Raw genomic sequence first — 12988 nt, 5'->3', positions numbered from 1 at the left:
ATGTATATGTATGTATGTATATATATATGTATATGTATGTGTATATATATATGTATGTATATGTATATGTATATATGTATATGTATGTATGTATGTATGTATGTATTGGAATTACGTAATTCCAAACCTGTATGACTTCTTTTCCTCTATGGAACATAAAATCATTTTGTGAAATTTGAGAAATGTTCCACAGAAAAAAGGTTTGGAATGACATGAGGTTGACTGGATTTCATTTTTGATCCCTTTTAATGCAGAGTTGACTGTCACAATAGTAAGTGTACCGTATATTACTTTGGATAAGAAAGCATCTGTGGTATAGTCATATATATATATATATAAATCTCAACAAATTAGAATATGGTGACATGCCAATCAGCTTATATATTTCTGTTTCAAAGATGATGTTCTTTTGAATATTTTTTTCAATAAAGGATCCTAAAAAATGCGTCTCACTTGCCACAGAAATATTTCGCAGCACAACTGTTTTCAACATTGAATAATACGATTCTTTTTTTTGGAGCACCAAATCAGCAGATTGATTTCTGAAGGATCATGTGACACTGAAGACTGGAGTAATGGCTGCTAAAAATTCACATGAATATATTGAAATATATTTAAATAGAAAACATTTATTTTAAATTGTAATAATATTTCACAATACGACTGTATTTTTGATCAAATAAATGTAGCCTTGGTGTAAAAAAAATAAATGAAGGCATTCATGATTTTGTGGCCATAACATTCTTAAATGTATACTAATATAATCACAAACTAAACTGACAAATCAAAAGATTATGCTTTGTCATGATGTGAACAATTAACTAAAAGATGCATTAATTTGTTTAAAAGTGACAGTAAAAGACAATTTTATTAGATTATATATATATATATATATATATATATATATATTTCTGTTTCAAAGATGATGTTCTTTTGAATATTTTTTTCAATAAAGGATCCTAAAAAATGCGTCTCACTTGCCACAGAAATATTTCGCAGCACAACTGTTTTCAACATTGAATAATACGATTAAAAGATGCATTAATTTGTTTAAAAGTGACAGTAAAAGACAATTTTATTAGATTATATATATATATATATATATATATATATATATTTCTGTTTCAAAGATGATGTTCTTTTGAATATTTTTTTCAATAAAGGATCCTAAAAAATGCGTCTCACTTGCCACAGAAATATTTCGCAGCACAACTGTTTTCAACATTGAATAATACGATTCTTTTTTTTGGAGCACCAAATCAGCAGATTGATTTCTGAAGGATCATGTGACACTGAAGACTGGAGTAATGGCTGCTAAAAATTCACATGAATATATTGAAATATATTTAAATAGAAAACATTTATTTTAAATTGTAATAATATTTCACAATACGACTGTATTTTTGATCAAATAAATGTAGCCTTGGTGTAAAAAAAATAAATGAAGGCATTCATGATTTTGTGGCCATAACATTCTTAAATGTATACTAATATAATCACAAACTAAACTGACAAATCAAAAGATTATGCTTTGTCATGATGTGAACAATTAACTATTTATTCTGAATGTATTCAATCATTTATTTCCAGTACATTATGTAAAGGGTGGCATATAGTCTTATCCAAAACAGTTAAGAGACAAAAGTTTTTTTAGGGTATAAGGAAGTGTTGCGTCAATAGGGTTGTTTAGTGCAATAGCAAACGTCATATGCTTCCCACATGTTTAGGCATCTATTTTGTCAGATATTACTTAATCTCTTCCTGATTTTATTTTTGTACGCCAACTGGTGAGAGTTTATTGTTTGAACTTGATGTGACCTAGTTGCTATGAGCTCAATTATAGATATGCGCTGCCCTCTAGAGGAACCCGGAAGAGTTTCATTATAAGGAAGAGAGTAGCTCAAAAACAAACGCCCTCGAGGTTTCTTTTACTAAAAGAAAGCAGTCTTTTGGTTCAATAATGCTCAATTTTGAAAAGCCAAAACAACATGCATTGTTTCCTAATCAAATAATGCATAATTTTAATAAATAGTATTATTACTCACATTATTTATTAACATTCACGGGTCATTTTACAAAAGAAGTAGCATACTACAACCTGAAGAGTTTTCAAAACAAAACGACAATCCAACTATTCTCATTAATTAGTAGAACCAAGTAAATATAAATCAAAATACTCCCAAATATGCATTTTTTTTTATACCAGTAGCAGTGCAAACATCATGCATTGTTACTGTTGCAGAGGTGAGCATGACTGTGTTTTGGTCCTGGAGAGCATCCAGCAGCTGCAACATCAGATTCAGAGATATCCTTTCTGCAATTCACCCTTTTAATGCAGATGTGAATCATTCATATATATGATCTTTTATGCTAGCCATGTCGTGACAGCTATATAATGAGATTGTTATGCTACAGGGATTAAAAAAAATAAATTAAATGTACTAGTTTATAATAGCGTGTAAAAACCTTGGCATGCCTGGCTGGGACAAGGTTAGGGGGTCACAACATACAGACAGGACAGCTAGCAGATCATGAGAAGATAGCTCATACTGAACGCCTGCTAACAACAGAGGATCTGAACTCCATTACACACTCGTCTCTCAGAACAGTTTCCCCCGGGTTGATTTTAGGGTGTGCGAGGAGAACAATTCTGTGCTGTACGGCATGAGAGTTTCTTTAAAGTAGATTTGTGAGGAGTTCGGCTTTCACAAGTTCACATCTAGCTCAGTCCTGTGCTCACTTCTGAAGTTCCTGAGGCGTGCTGAACGTTTCGTACACGTTGGCGGCAAACTCTTTCACCTGGTCTATCAATAAGAGATCCTAAAAACAAGAAAGCGAGCAAACATTGGTGTGTGGGCAGATTTTATACCACATGCAAGTCAAAATGAGTCAATGCATATGAAGGTTCTCACCTGGACAAAGTGACTGGGTATTTCGCTGCATATTGAATGTATCTGTCCGTTGATGATGGGAATGATTTTAGCTAGTGGGAGGCTTACATGTGATAATCTGGAAGAAAAGCATGTGAAAAACAGCAATGATTATCTTTCCATCACCAATACTGTTCACAAACCTGAAATATACTGGCCTTGGGAAGGTGATAAAATGGCTTAACGTGGCTTAATTGGCCAAATACTTTTTGGGGTCACTGTACGTACCTTCCTAAAAATAAATAAATAAATAAATGCATGTACACTGACCGGTCAGGTGTGCTGGAGGGGTTGGAGTCTCCCTGCGGGGGTCGGAAAAACTCTGACATGTTGTCTAGGAATCGGATAAAGCCTCGGCTCAAGCAAGTACGGAGTACAGTAGTGAAGTCTGGACTGAAAAAAAAAAAAAGTTGAGATGTAATTAGTACCCAGCTACCTACGCTTATGTGATCTCTCCAAAATGATTGATTTCAACCAAATTAGTCTCATCCTATTATTTTTTTCATTTTATCATAAATGCTCTTTGAATTCAGAATTGTGTTTTTCATACAATAACTCATATAATAATGGATTTCATTTAAAAAGGAACTAAATGTGTAAAAGGGATAGTTCACCCAAATATGAAAATTCTGTCTGTGGTAACCTATCCCTTTAAGGTGTTAAGTACAAACACTTTAACAGTCCCAACTTTTTATTTCCAATTTTCTAAACTGTAGGTTTATATAGGTGCTTTGATTTCCCTCACCTTTCAAGCATATCTCTGGTTTCATTTAGCAGCTTTATTGTTGTGACATCATTCTCTGTGAGACCACAAGCCTAAAAAAAAATTATATATATAAATAAATAAAATTAGTACATAGAAACCAAAAAATTCAAAAGTAAATTGTGATGTAATATAAATATCATGTATTTTTTTAAATAAAATGTATACAGTTAACAAGCAATAAAATTATAGTAATATATAAAAATTATAGTACTATAATTATAGTAAAAATTAGTAATACAATTCTATTCTTATAAAAGTCTTATCAAACTTTATAAAATGTTATTGTATATTATTTAGTGGAAAATGTGATATTTTTTTCAGGATTCTTTCATGAATAGAAAGTTATTAACCGCATTTATTTGATTACAGATTATAGATAAAAATCTTTTGTAACATTTTAAATGTATTTACTGTCATTTTTGATCAATTTAATGTGTCCTTGCTAAATAAAATAAAATGCTGGTATCATGAATCAAAATATTATGAATAAGTATATGTGTATACCGAGCGGCAATCTCCCGCTCTCTCTCGTGAAGCCAACACTTTAGGCTTCAAAACGCTCGTCGAAAGTCTACGGTTACGTCACGGACACTACGTCCATGTTTTTATACAGTCTATGGTGTATACATATAATTGTAGTTTTAAATAAAAAAAAAATCTCAAATAAATTAATAAATTATATATCTAATTCATAACTAAACAACTAAATAAATGATAAATATCTACCTGTGAGGCTAGTGTGTTCTCTTCATCAGGCATCATGTACCAAGAAAGACTTTTGTGTTTAGAGGAAGCACAGCCCTCCTCCACTAACTGTCTGATCTGAGTTAACTGTTGCTCCAACTCTTGTAGAGACAAACTCTGCTTCAGAGACACCCTGAGGAGACATGGACAGCAGTTAGCTTTCCTGCTAAATATACAGGAAGACCGACACAACACATGAGATGAGTAGATTCAAATTCATTCATCATCTAATCAATCACTCAACGTACGGTCCAAGAACTTCCTGGACAGCTTTCTTCACCACAGTTATCAGTTCAATGAGCCCTGAAAAGACAAAATGAAGATCAGTATCAACTATGGTGGATGTGACCTCATAAACATTAAACTCTAATACATTAGATGCTCTTATACAGATCTGACACTGTCCTCACCTTCTCCAAGTAGGTGTTGGATACTTGACAGATATTGTTGTTGGACATCAGAAGGGGCCAAGGGGGTCTAAAGTAGCAGTATAATAGAAATGAAGTAGAATTTACATACTGTAACATGGTAAAATCAGGTTGCTCTGCCTTCAGAACACCAAGCCCTGACATACCGTTCCATTCTTTGTCACGGAGTTGTCCAGGTACAAGTAGCCACCAATTATGTTGAGCTGAACTCTGAGTAACACCACAAGCATGCAAGTGCTGTAAACTGCCACAATGCTGCGGGTAAAACCTGGAGAGTAGAAATCATTGTTTGAGAACAGGAATAGATGAGAGTTTGATTAAAGTCAGCTTGAATTTCCGTTCAAAAGCCATTTTTACTTCTGTAATGTGACATATTGTGAAACAGGACATTCAACTAAAAATTTCAGGGCGTGAATCAGTTTGATTGTGAAAAGTGGGTGTTCCATTATCCACCAGTATTGAGCCAAAACAATGCCTTAATAACTATTTGGTCATTGCTCAACATTTTCCAATAACCCACATGACATCAGCAGAAAAGAAACATTTATAAAAAAAAGTTTGGGGTTGGTAAGATTTTTTTTTAATGTTTTTTGAAAGAACACAGTATTAAGAGTAATATTAGTGAAATATTATTGCAATTAAAAAAAACTGTTTTCTATATTTAAATATTTTAAAATATAATTTATTGTTGTGATGGAAAAGCTGTATTTTTTAGCAGCCATTCTTCCAGTCTTCAGTCTCACATGATCCTTCAGAAATCATTCTAATATGCTGATTTGGTGCTCAAGAATAATTTCTTATTATCAATGCTGAAAACATTTATGCTGCTTAATATGTTTGTGGAAACTTTGTTTCATTTTTTCAGGATTCTTTGATAAATGGAAAGTTCAAAAGAACAGCATTTATTTGAAATATAAATATTTTGTAATAATGTTTTACTGTAAAAAAGTGTAATGTAATAACGTAAGAGCTTTTACTGTCTGCCTTTACAACCTTGCTGAATAATATTAATTCTTGTATAAAAAAACAAAAATACTGACCCCAAACTTTTGAAATGTAGTTTTTTTTTTTTTTTGAAAAATTAATTCTTGTATAAAAAAACAAAAATACTGACCCCAAACTTTTGAAATGTAGGTTTTTTTTTTTTTTTTTTTTCTCTGAAAAAGCTACATTAAATTGCCATTGCTCTTCCTTATATTTGAACACACCAAAGACTATAAAAGGCAAAGGAAAATTGTGCAGATTGTTACAGATTTCAAACAATTTATTCTTAAGAACAGATTGAAAGCACACAATAGCACTAGGAATCTGCATTAAGAAAGTAAACAGGGTCAATTTCAATTTCATGTTGACTTTAAAGCAATAAATATGTAATCCTACAACAAATAAACTTATTCAACTCACTAATAATCTTTAGATCCTCCCAGATTTCAAGTTTATTAGCTGGCCTGTGTAGGAAGACATGATCACTTGCGTCAGTTCTGGTCTTTTATTTTGTAATGCAGATAATCATCTATAATTTACATGAATGACTCACTTAGTTTTCAGCAAAGCAGTGATGCTCTCTGAGTTCAGGTGATGTATGATTGCCTCTCGGAGAGTGGGGAGCATTGATAACACTACAAAAAAGACACAATTACATATACTGGGCAGAACAAATATCACTTTTTCATAACATTTATTAACTGATCATGTCATTCTGTTTTATTGTTTTACCTGTCATGTTACATGTCCTCTGGTTGCTTTCAAAATGAAACTGTCTCCGAGCTTGAGTGATGTATTCGGCTGCCTCTCGCTCCTGCATCTCCTGAATTTTTCTTTGTGCATATTTACCAAGTAGATAGACACCTGGGCATGAAGTTTGAGAATACATTACAATATAATGTACATGTTAAGAAACTGACATGCAATATGCCAGATATATTATTCAGTGATATAAAAACTGCATTCTGAGTAAAAAATACCAGTGTAAAGTCCATATCAACTTTCTTTGACTGTGCCAATAGAAAAACTAGGTGACAGGTGAACTGAGATTGATTAGTTGGATGTGGAAATAAGATCTAATGCTTGGCAACACTGTAATAACACGCTAAACTATATATTATGCATATTATAACTACATGTATTAATATTCAGCTATTAAAACAAGAAATAATTAATGCACAGTCACACGGAGCTAACATCTCTGAACTATATAAGCATGCAGGTGGTCTAGTTGCCCACGTTACCTCCAACAAAAACCCCAGCGAAGATGAATTTCCTCTTATGGCGTTTGATGAAATTCCATGTAGAACTCAACATTTTAAAAATAGAGTTCACACCGCAAAAGCGTGTTTAGACGTAACTCACTAGCTAGCACAATGCTACATGGCAATAACTTCTCGTGTTAGCATCACACAGGCGAACTACAGATAACAGATTGCGTCGATCGATCGATTATGCGGTCGACCCGCCGCCCTGAACGGTGCATCCATTATTACGGTCCTCCGTAAACACGTGTGCATAACCGCCATAAAACTAAGAAGAAGAAGAAGAAGATATATATATATATATATGGATGGTTTGCCATCCGCCATAAAACGTTATTAGAAGAAGAAGAAGAAGAAGAAGAACGTCACAGTAAGAATAACATATTTCCTAGAGAGTAAAGATCTCTTGTCTCCTTATCAGAGTGGATTCCGTAGGGGTCGGAATACAATGGACTCTGTATTATGTCTAGAGTCAGACATCAGAAAAGCACAGACAAACAAAGAAGTAGTAGTAGCTGTCTTCTTTGATGTGGAAAAGGCACATGATATGCTCTGGAAAGAAGGATTATTAATAAAATTAAAGTCTTTGGGAATTGGTGGTAGAATATATAATTGGGTTCAGGACTTTTTATTTGATAGAAAAATACAAGTGAAAGTAGGTGAAGAATACTCCAGGGTGTATACAGTGGAGAATGGAACACCACAAGGTAGTGTATGTAGTCCGTTATTATTCAATATAATGATTAATGACATTTTCTCTCAAGTTGAACATAACATTGGAAAATCTTTATATGCAGATGATGGGGCTTTGTGGATTAGAGGTCGCAATATATCATATATTAATAAAAAAATGCAAGATGCAATAGTTGATGTTGAAAAGTGGGCTAATAAATGGGGATTTAAATTATCTGTATCAAAAACACAGGTCATTTGTTTTTCAAGGCGGCATAAAATCACACCCCTTTCTTTAAAATTGTATGGGGATCCTCTGGAGCAAGTAAAATCCTTAAGGTTTACTAGGGGAAAAGGCTATATATGATTACATCATTAAGTTTATTAAAGAAACGAAGTTAAGTAAAATAATTTTAAAAAAGTTTTTTTTATTTTTATTTTATTTTATTTTATTATTTTTTATTATTAAAATCAGTTTATTTATTTTTTGTATTTTTATTATTATTATTATTATTTTAGTTATTTATTTTATTATTAATAATATGATTAATGTTTTTTTTTTCTTTTTTCTTTCGCTTCTCGCATTATGTCAATCCCATAAGCACGTATTCTGTTCCACACTCCAGTCCAGTCGGTGGCGGTAATGCACCTACAAGTTGGTTTGCCAACCGCCAATAAAAGAAGAAGAAGAAGAAGAAGAAGAAGAAGAACGTGTGCATAAGCAAAACGTTACTATTTCCTGATTTGTGTTGCCATATTTTTACGGTTGAGGATACTGATGGAGATGCAAGCAGACAGCGTTGAACCAGAGAAAAGTGATTTTCTGCAGCCGTTAGATAGTGAGATACAAACATGGATGTCAAAGGCGTTTGACATGGTAAAACTTCCATGATGTTTACTGTTTGTTCACAGTATTTACCATGGTAACTGGCATTTCCCCTCAAATACCGTAGTTACTAAAGTAACGTTACTGCATTATTTTGAAACGAGTATGTATGTATGTATGTATTTATGATTATTAATATCTCATTTCTTGTGAAGATTTTCCACAGTTTTTGTAATAACTAGTTTCTATGATATTTTGGTTGTCATGGTAAATGTGTATGGTGTGTGTGCCTGCCTACATGGTAAATGTATTTTTGGTTGTTTTGAGAAAATTATAAACATTAATTACTTTAAAGGCACTTGAGGCCCTTGAGAATGGTGAGGTTCCAGTCGGCTGTCTGATGGTTTACAACAATGAGATTATTGGAAAAGGAAGAAATGAGGTGAATGAAACAAAAAATGTAAGTAACTTCACAATGTGCCTAATTATGATAATTAAATTAATCATAATTTATAATGATTGTTTTATATGGATATTGGAATTGTGTAAGCCAACAATAATCATTATATTAATGTAACTGATGATAATCCTAGGTTCCAGTATATATATTCAAATGATAATTGATCAGTTACTTAACAATAATAAGTTATTCAGAAATGCATAGAAGATGTGGTTCACAGACCGTGATGGGAATACACCTCTTCTATGATGGACATTCAGTTTCTGAATTTAAATGAATATTGATATTTTTGTGAGTCTGAATGTGTAAATGGTGTAACTGTTTAGAGATTGTCAAAAATAAGTCTCATTCCAAGGCTTATTTTCTTGCAAATGATTCATGATCAAATCATTATTAAGATGTGTACACTCAAGGTGAGAGAAAAATTTGCTTAAAGGCAGAGTAAGTGATTTCTGGTAGCCAATGTTGATATTTGAAAACACCAAAACAAACACGGCCCTACCCCAAAAGGGTCTTGCCCCTATTTTGATAGCTCCGCCCCACATATATGTACGCAACCCAGGCAACGATTAGTTCTGTGAAACAAAGCAAAACCAATGTTACACCGTGTCTTCGGACGTGAGCGGCGCGGCGCAACAAATCCCGACAGAAAACTGCTGCCGGGTTCTATTTATGACGTGCTGACACAAATTTCAAATGGTTTTCAATGGTCGTTTGATCGCGTCCAGTGTAGGCAGACTTTAGTTGTTGTAGACACGGTGTTACTCACCTATTGAGAAGAAACAAAGCAACCTCGGCGTCCGATCGCAGGCCTCCGCTCCTTGAGTTCTCTCCAGCACTGGAAAGCTGATCCAATATTTTACACGGGTCCTACTTCTTGCCTTATCTTTCCGCAGACGTTTTCCTCTTTTGTTTTTTATCCGCCATCTCTTATCTTTCTGTCGCTCCGCTCGGCTAGTGTCCGTCCCATGCACTGAAAGCTCTCTCCTCCACATCACGAGTAGACACGCCCCTTATTGCTGATTGGCTACAAGTTTGTTTTGCTATTCGGCCCGAATCAGTTTTCTAAAGTGTTTTTGAAAAAATCACATACCCTGCCTTTAAATGTTAAAATTCTAGGAACTTAGTACTGGTGATGCATTATGTACTTATTTGTAATTAGATGAAACAACCTCACGTCTGTGCCTGCTTTGCCCAAGGCTACTCGGCATGCGGAAATGGTGGCCCTGGATCAAGTGCTTGATTGGTGCCGTTTCAGAGAGAAGGACCCAAAGGAGGTGTGTGAACAGACTGTACTTTATGTGACAGTGGAGCCATGTATCATGTGTGCAGCTGCTCTGCGCCTGCTTCGTATCCTTGATGCCAAAATGTGGTCGACTATTAGTTTAGAAAAGTTTACACATACAGTACCATGAATGGTTTTGAAAGAAGCCTCTTATGTCCACAAAGGCTGAATTTATTTGATCAAATATACAGTAAAACAGTAATATTGGGAAATATTATTACAATTTACAATAACTTTTTTTTTTTTTTTAGTATATTTAGTATATTTAATTTTTACCATTTCAAATAGAATTTTACCATTGGATTTCACAATTTATGGTTAGGGTTGATTTTTAGCAGCCATTACTGCAGTCTTCAGTGTCACATAATCCTTTAGAAATCCTTCTAATATGCTGATTTGGTGATCAAGAAACATTTATTATTATTATTATCAGTGTTAATGTGCTGCCTAATATTTCTGTGGAAAATATTGTTTGAAAAGAATAAAAAGTTAAAAACAGCATTTATTCTAAACTAAAATATTTTCTTTCATTTATATAGTCTTTACTGTCGCTTTTGAGCAATTTGATGCATCCTTGATGAATAAAAGTATTAATATTTTCTTAATACTTGACATCAAACATTTGAACAGTAGTGTAGATCTTTGTGTCACTCACAGCTCTTCCTAGTCAAGTTTTTCTTGCGACTAGTACATTTTTAATGCATTATTGCATTTACCCCAGGTTTCTATTGTCTAGCAGTATTAAAATAATGTCAGCGCTAAAAGGACACCTTGACATTTAGAAAGACATACCTCTTGTTGTATATGGGTGCAAAAATGAGCGGTTTGGAGGCTGTGGATCTGTCCTGGACGTCTCATCGGATCATATACCACACACTGGAACTTCATTTAAGGTAAAAGAATTTCCCTCCAATTCCTATCCAGTTAATTTAAATTCCAGATGATCCAAAAGGAAGCCAGTTCCTTACATTCGGAACCGTTCTGTGTGGCTAGAATATTTTTCTTGTAGAAACGTCCACATTCCTTAAATTGTAGACTCCAGACCACATTGCATATTTTTGCTGTAGCACATGCTTACTTGCTTATTACAGTGCATCGCCGGCTATAGAGCAGAAGAGGCTGTTGAAATGCTCAAGACATTTTATAAACAGGAAAACCCAAATGGTAAGGGAAATCTGTTTAATGTATGCATATTAATGTCTTCATTGTCCTGTTTCTGAAACGGATGTTTTTCTCCCACATTTATTTAGCTCCCAAACCTAAAGTGAGGAAAGATTTGATCAGTCCACCAGATGGCGCTGTAGTCATTCAGGTAAAACGAGGACCGCAAGATGAGGAGAGCGAAACAATTGCTCCTTTGAGCTGAAATGGAAAATATTTAGACATTGAGGCTTTTACAAGACCTTGTCAGTGCCTGGATCTCAGTGACTTTTGATTTTGCCATCTTTTTGAGGTCATTGATTTGATCTACTATTTGAGGAAGCACATTGGCTCATTATCTGGACCACATAGCTGGTAAACCTCCAGGCCTCCTCCTCTCTGTGGCTGGACGCTGAGAGTTGTCTGTTAACAGTGTGTAGAAGCAATAGACTGGGCCTGTTCTGCATTAAAGCACAGGTTCTTCTCCAGCTCTTGCTCTCTTTGTGTCCTTATACAACCCAGAGAACTGGTTCTGAACTCTCAATGATCTCAGTCTTGGGCTCACTAGCAGATGCAGGACAGACCCAGGTGGAGTTTCCACTTACTTCATAGCCAGAAACTTTAAAGGGATAGTTAAAAAATAATTTCTGTCAGTACTTTCTCACACTACTTTTTTTTTCTTCAATGTAGCACAAAAAGGGAATTTTATGAAGAAGTTTTTAAAGAATATATACCCATTTTTTAATAGAATTAAAGTAATTGAAGATGGAGGCTGTCAAGCTCTATAATAGCAAAAAATAAAAGGCCATAAAAGTATCATAAAACAGTATAAAAGTAGTCTTGATGCTTTGTGTATACCTTCGTTTTGAGTTTCCTGGAAGATGGAAAGTCACACAGGTTTGGTACAACATGAGGGTAAAGAAATAATCACAATCATTTTTAGGTGAAGTTTTCAAAGTCATTTCCTTAGGTTTGCCTGTTTATTTATTTATTTTTTGCAATATCTCACACATACTAACTTGGAAAAAATTAAATATTTTTTGTTGCCTCCATATAAGTGTTAATTTAGTATTATTTGTGCTGTTATAGTTATTATTGATATTTTGAATCAGAATTACATTATATTTTCAATTTTCATTTTAACTTCAGTTTCATTTTCAGTAATTTTATGTGCTTTTTTTTTTTTTTTTTAATACCATTTAGTTGTTAATTTCTTATTATTTCCAGTCAGCAATTTGAACTTATTTTGGTTGGTGGCCAAGGCAGCATTTCTCATTTTGATTTAGTTTAGTCTTAACATCTAATATTTATAATTTATTTATTTTAGTGCTGTCAAAGATTAATCACATCCAAAATAAGTTTTGGTTTACATAATATATGTGTATAATATGTTATATTATAATATATAATGTAAAATTTACATAATATACTGTGTATATTTTTTATGTATATATAAATACACACACATACAGTATATATTTTGAAAAA

General features: G+C 33.5%; 2 protein-coding genes across 3 annotated transcripts; one reads left to right on the top strand and one right to left on the bottom strand.

The window, feature by feature from the left end:
• Nucleotides 1-2037: 2037 nt before the first annotated feature.
• Nucleotides 2038-7439, bottom strand: pex3 (peroxisomal biogenesis factor 3). Of its 2 annotated transcripts, none has more exons than XM_016537604.1 (12): nt 7097-7439; nt 6585-6716; nt 6406-6487; nt 6273-6316; nt 5015-5136; nt 4851-4917; nt 4689-4743; nt 4423-4573; nt 3676-3746; nt 3195-3323; nt 2913-3009; nt 2038-2820 (listed from the first exon to the last, which is right to left on the bottom strand). In XM_016537604.1, exons 1-12 carry the CDS (start codon nt 7167-7169, stop codon nt 2737-2739), a joined length of 1107 nt encoding a protein of 368 aa, XP_016393090.1. In that variant the 5' UTR covers nt 7170-7439; the 3' UTR covers nt 2038-2736. The 2 variants fall into 2 exon arrangements, with proteins under 2 accessions (XP_016393090.1, XP_016393091.1); XM_016537605.1 differs by having other exon boundaries at nt 3201-3323.
• Nucleotides 7440-8461: 1022 nt separating this feature from the next.
• adat2 (adenosine deaminase tRNA specific 2) lies at nt 8462-12509 on the top strand. Its single transcript, XM_016537603.1, has 6 exons — nt 8462-8666; nt 8971-9075; nt 10275-10425; nt 11147-11253; nt 11452-11524; nt 11611-12509. The coding sequence occupies exons 1-6, from the start codon at nt 8568-8570 to the stop codon at nt 11724-11726; spliced, it is 651 nt and encodes a 216-aa protein (XP_016393089.1). The 5' UTR covers nt 8462-8567; the 3' UTR covers nt 11727-12509.
• The last annotated feature ends 479 nt before the right edge of the window (nt 12510-12988 follow it).

The sequence above is a fragment of the Sinocyclocheilus rhinocerous genome, unplaced genomic scaffold (genome assembly GCF_001515625.1).
Source record: "Sinocyclocheilus rhinocerous isolate Xijiao unplaced genomic scaffold, SAMN03320098_v1.1 scaffold185, whole genome shotgun sequence".
NCBI classification, from domain to species: domain Eukaryota; kingdom Metazoa; phylum Chordata; class Actinopteri; order Cypriniformes; family Cyprinidae; genus Sinocyclocheilus; species Sinocyclocheilus rhinocerous.
This window is presented reverse-complemented; position numbering and strand designations above follow the sequence as displayed.

Excerpts from the sequence above, each read along its gene's own strand:
- adat2 (XM_016537603.1), top strand. The coding sequence starts at position 8,568 with ATGGAGATGCAAGCAGACAGCGTTGAACCAGAGAAAAGTGATTTTCTG. Across the intron at positions 9,076-10,274 it reads AGGTGAATGAAACAAAAAAT|GCTACTCGGCATGCGGAAAT; the intron begins GTAAGTAACTTC and ends GCTTTGCCCAAG. Across the intron at positions 11,525-11,610 it reads TAAACAGGAAAACCCAAATG|CTCCCAAACCTAAAGTGAGG; the intron begins GTAAGGGAAATC and ends ACATTTATTTAG.
- pex3 (XM_016537604.1), bottom strand. The coding sequence starts at position 7,169 with ATGTTGAGTTCTACATGGAATTTCATCAAACGCCATAAGAGGAAATTC. Across the intron at positions 6,717-7,096 it reads CGCTGGGGTTTTTGTTGGAG|GTGTCTATCTACTTGGTAAA; the intron begins GTAACGTGGGCA and ends CTTCATGCCCAG. Across the intron at positions 6,317-6,405 it reads ACTGCTTTGCTGAAAACTAA|GCCAGCTAATAAACTTGAAA; the intron begins GTGAGTCATTCA and ends CTTCCTACACAG.